The sequence below is a fragment of the Piliocolobus tephrosceles genome, chromosome 2 (genome assembly GCF_002776525.5).
Source record: "Piliocolobus tephrosceles isolate RC106 chromosome 2, ASM277652v3, whole genome shotgun sequence".
NCBI lineage: Eukaryota > Metazoa > Chordata > Mammalia > Primates > Cercopithecidae > Piliocolobus > Piliocolobus tephrosceles.
The window spans coordinates 87,218,530-87,223,801 of record NC_045435.1 but is presented as its reverse complement, the minus strand read 5'-3'; the positions used below and the strand labels follow the sequence as shown (position 1 = coordinate 87,223,801).

Sequence of the window (5,272 nt, the reverse complement as noted above, 5' to 3'; positions counted from 1 at the left end):
GGACAGAGCAACACTCTGTCTTACAAAAAAAAAAAAATATATATATATATATAAATCAGCCAGGCATGGTAGCAAGCACCTGTAGTCCTAGCTACCCAGGAGGCTGAGGTGGGAGGATCACTTGAGCCCAGGAGATTAAGGCTGCAGTGAGCTGTGATCACACACTACAGCCTGGGTGACAGGGCAAGACCCTGTCTCAAAAAAAAAACAAAAAAAGGGTGGGGGGGCCTCTGAACCCAGGCACTGACTTTTCCCCTCTAGCTAGCAAAGAGGTAGATGGATGACATCTTCCCAATAGAATGGTGTCTTGTCTACATTTAAAATCTGTGGTTTAGGCCAGGCACAGTGGCTCATGCCTAGCACTTTGAGAGGCCGAGGCAGGCGGATCACTTGAGGTCAGGAGTGTGAGACCAGACTGGCCAACATGGTGAAACCCCATGGTGAGGCTCTGTCTCAAAAAAAAAATAATAAGTAAAAATAAAAGAAAATAAAATCTGTTGTTTAGGCCGGGCACAGTGACACACCTGTGATCCCAGCACTCTGGGACGTCAAGGTGGGAGGATCGCTTGAGCCCAGGAATTCAAGACCAGCCTGAGCCAACGTGACAAAACCTACAAAAAATCTCTGCAAAAAATACAATACTTAGTCGGGTGTGGTGGTAGCACCTGTAGTTCCAGTTACTTGGGAGGCTGAGGTAGGAGGATCACCTGAGCCTGGGAAGGTCAAAGTGGTAGTGAGCCATGATTGTGCTACTGCATGAGGTAGCAGTAGCTACCTTTTCTTTTCTTGAGACAAGGTGGCACCTTGTCTCAAAAAAAAAATAAATGAATAAACAACTTTCTCCATATCAGCAATAAGGCTGTTTCAGTCTCTTATCATTCATGTGTTCACTAGAGTAGCACTTTTTATTTTTTTGAGATGCAGTCTCACTTCTGTCACCCAAGCTGGAGCGCAGTGGCGCAATCTCAGCTCACTGAAACTACCATTTCCTGGGTTCCTCCATCTCCTAGGCAACATGAAAAAAACCCATCTCTACAAAAAAAAAAAAAACATATGGCCAGGGGCGGTGGCTGAAGCCTGTAATCCCAGCACTTTGGGAGGCCAAGACAGGCGGATCACTAGGTCAGGAGATCGAGACCATCCTGGCTAACACGGTGAAACCCCGTCTCTACTAAAAAATACAAAAAACTAGCCGGGCGAGGGGGTGGGCGCCTGTAGTCCCAGCTACTCGGGAGGCTGAGGCAGAAGAATGGCGTAAACCTGGGAGGCAGAGCTTGTAGTGAGCTGAGATCTGGCCACTGCACTACAGCCTGGGCCACAGAGCGAGACTCTGTCTCAAAAAAAAAAAAAAAAAAAATATACAAAAATGAGCCACACATGCTGGCAAGCACCTGTAATCCTAGCTACTCAGGAGGCTGAGGTGGGAGGATCACTTAAGTCCAGGAAGTTCACATTTACATTCACAACTTGGCTAGCTATATGGCACAAGAGGCCTAGCTTACAACCTATTTCGGCTTCCTTACTCAAAACTCAAATCATTTCTAGCTTTGATTTGAAGTGAGAGACATGCAATTCTCCTTTTCACTTGAACATTTAGAAGGTGTTGTTAGGGTTACTAAGACGCCTAGTTTCAGTATCATTGTGTCTCAGGCAATAGCAAAGCCTGAGGAGAGAGAGAGATGGAATGGCTGGTTGGTGAAGCAGTGACAATACACACAATAAGTTCGCTATCTTACATGGGCTCCCTTCATCATGCCCCAAAACAATTACAATAGCAACATGAAAGATCCCTGTTGGCTGGGCATGGTGTCTCACACCTGTAATCCCAGCACTTTGGGAGGCTGAGGTGGGCAGATCACCTGAGGTCGGGAGTTCAAGACCAGCTTGACCAACTCTACTAAAAATACAAAATTAGCCAGGCATGGTGGCGCATGCCTGTAATCCCAGCTACTCAGGAGGCTGAGGCAGGGGAATTGCTTGAACCCAAGAGGCAGAGGTTGCCAAGAGCCAAGATTGTGCCATTGCACTCCTGCCTAGGCAACAAGAGCAAAACTCCATCTCAAAAAAAAAAAAAAAAGAAAGCTCCCTGATCACCATAACAAATAATAATGAAAAACTTTGAAGTATTTTGAGAATTACCAAAATGTGATAACAGAGACATGAAGTGAGCACAGGCTGCTGTAAAAATGGCACTGACAGAGTGTCAAGGCAGGGCTGCCAAATACCTACATAATTTGCTAAAAATGCACTACCTGCAACATATAATAAAGCAAAGCACAATAAGCCAAAGTATACCTGAATTTAAAACCTTAAGAATTCTCCATTTCATAAAAATGAGAAAAAGAACGAAATGTGAACATAATGAAATGATTCCTTAGGGTAACTTCGTGGCATAGTGCCACCATCTGACCTATTTCAGGAAACAAAGTAAATGATATTGTTTATATCATGACCTCTCCTAAAACAAGGTCTGAGCTGAAGCATTGCTCATTTTTAAAAATATCCAAGTTAGGCCAGGCAGGGTGGCTCACACCAACACTCGGGGAAGCCAAGGTGGCAGGATGGCTTAAGGCCAGGAGTTCAACCAGCCTGGCAACATAGCAAGACCCCATCTCTACCAAAAAACTTAAAAAACAGCTGAGAGTGATAGAACACTATAGTCTCAGCGACTAAGAAGGCTGAGGCAGGAAGACAGCTTGAGCACAGGAGCTCAAGGCCAGCCTAGGCAACATGGTAGAGATGGGGTTTCACCATGTTGGCCAGGCTGGTCTTGAACTCCTGACCTCAGGTGATCCACCTGCCTCGGCCTCCCAAAGTGCTGAGATTACAGGCGGAGACACCAGGCCTGGCACTGCCCTGATTTTTGACACCCATGATAGATCCTCTCTATCATGACTATAAAGAGGTCAGAAGTCAGGCAGAAGAAAGCCTGGGAAAAGCTGACTCTGTCATCTCAGTGCATGTACAAGTGCAAGCAAAGCTCTAGTGTGTTACATGTCAGTTTTCCCACAGTTCTCATTGGGAGCTGACTACAGTCTACTCTGTCTACTGACCTTCAACCTCTCCTCACACTAGTTATATGATAAAAACAGCCATCACAGGAATTCCTGTTGAAAGTTCACAGGTTTACAATTTGTTCCACTGCAAAGGTAACAAAAAATTCTGGTTCTTAAATTTTAGATACAATTTCAAAATGACATCCTATTTCTTTCAATTCCATATACTAACTTAAAATGTGAAATAGCTAGCAGAACTAATTTGCAAAGAGAGATAGTTAAAATGTTAGAAGCATGCTCTTATGAGACGCAGTTAATTTAAGGGAATAAAAGTAGCTTAACTTCTCATTAAGGGTTTGCAAAGACTTCTGCTATAGATGCAAATTGAGGATACTTGTTTCTATCTCCTCACACTAGGAAAGTTCACAATGTCCATGTTATAGATGCACATAGTATCAGGCCACTGCCCAGGTGAATGTTTAGCTGGAAAAGCAACATTTACTATACCTGAAAATAGCCCAGAATTGTCTATTGGGCCAGGAAATAGGTTATGTTCACCCACATTGTACATGTCCCAGCTGTCAAAGCCCACATACTTCTTCCACTGCTTGAACCACCGGCTGTCAATAAGATACCTAGAGAGAGAGAGACAAAAATTTACTGTAGCAGAAAAGCTGAGATTATAAATGTCTGCAGCTGCTTCCTTAATCTTTTTTATGGTCCTTCCACTTGAGGCATATGCAACCCCCACTAAAAAACACTGTCACAAGAGCAGGAGCAGGGCCCAAGCCCCACATGGCACAGAAAGTCTGGCCCCAGGGTATGCATCCATTAAGTGAAATGATTGTTCAAAGAGTGAATAAAAGAAAGAAAACAAGTGGCTTCAAAATGCTTATTTAAATAGAGTCTTTTTTTTTTTGAGACCAAGTCTTGTTCTGTCGCCCAGGCTGGAGTGCAGTGGCACGATCTTGGCTCACTGCAACCTCTGCCTCCTGGGTTCCAATGATTCTCCTGCCTCAGCCTCCCAACTAACTGGGATTACAGGCGCCCACCACGCCCAGCTAATTTTTGTATTTTTAGTAAAGACGGGGTTTCACCATGTTGGGCAGGCTGGTCTCGAACTCCTGACCTTAGGTGATCCACCCACTTCGGCCTCCCAAAGTGCTGGGATTACAGTGCCCGGCCTTTTTTTTTGAGACAGAGTTTCTCTCTTGTCACCCATGCTGGAGTGCAATGGTGTGATCTCAGCTCTCCGCAACCTCCACTTCCCGGGTCCAAGTGATTCTCCTGCCTCAGCCTCCCGCAGCTGGGATTACAGGTGTGTGCCACCATGCCCAGCTAATTTTGTATTTTTAGTAGAGACAGGGTTTCTCCATGTTGGTCAGTATGGTCTCAAACTCCTGACCTCAGGTAATCTGCCCACCTCAGCCTCCCAAATTGCTGGGAATACAGGCATGAGCCACCGCACCCTACCACAAGTCATTAATTTCATAATGATCTTTATAGAGGTCCCAGTCCAGGCAGACAGTTTGGTTACACTGTTTTACTTGACACGAACAGGACTAAACTAACGCTGTTTCTGAAAATGGGTTAGAAACACCATCCACTTCAGTTTTAAGGACCAAATGAGTTCCAAAAATGTACATACAAGGCCAGGCACAGTGGCTCACACCTGTAATTCCAGCACTTTGGGAGGCTGAGGCGGATGGTCACTTGAGCTCAGGAGTTCAAGACCAGCCTGGGCAACAAACCCCATCTATTAAAAATACAAAAATTAGCTGAGTGTGGTGGCACATGCCTGTAGTCCCAGCTGCTTGGGAGGCTGAGGCACAAGAATCACTTGAACCCGGGAGACAGAAGTTGCAATGTGCTGAGATCACACCATTGCACTCTAGCCTGGGTGACAGGAATAAAAACCTGTCTCAAAAAACAAAAGTATATAACATGCGTGTACATATATAAATATACACATACGGCCGGGCGCGGTGGCTCAAGCCTGTAATCCCAGCACTTTGGGAGGCCGAGACGGGCAGATCACGAGGTCAGGAGATCGAGACCATCCTGGCTAACACGGTGCAACCCCGTCTCTACTAAAAACATACAAAAAAAAAAAACTAGCCGGGCGAGGTGGCGGGCGCCTGTAGTCCCAGCTACTCGGGAGGCTGAGGCAGGAGAATGGCGTGAACCCGGGAGGTGGAGCTTGCAGTGAGCTGAGATCCGGCCACTGCGCTCCAGCCCGGGCGACCGAGCGAGACTCCATCTCAAAAAAAAAAAAA

At 45.7% G+C, this 5,272-nt stretch overlaps 1 protein-coding gene across 6 annotated transcripts in view; it reads right to left on the bottom strand.

The window, feature by feature from the left end:
• Positions 1–5,272, bottom strand: part of USP4 (ubiquitin specific peptidase 4) — a 72,223-nt gene that overhangs the window by 64,061 nt on the left and 2,890 nt on the right. For all 6 annotated transcript variants that reach the window (XM_023231356.1, XM_023231357.1, XM_023231360.1 and 3 more), the window contains exon 2: positions 3,504–3,631. In XM_023231356.1, coding sequence (XP_023087124.1) covers positions 3,504–3,631 — 128 coding nt within the window. The remainder of the gene's footprint in view (positions 1–3,503; positions 3,632–5,272) is intronic.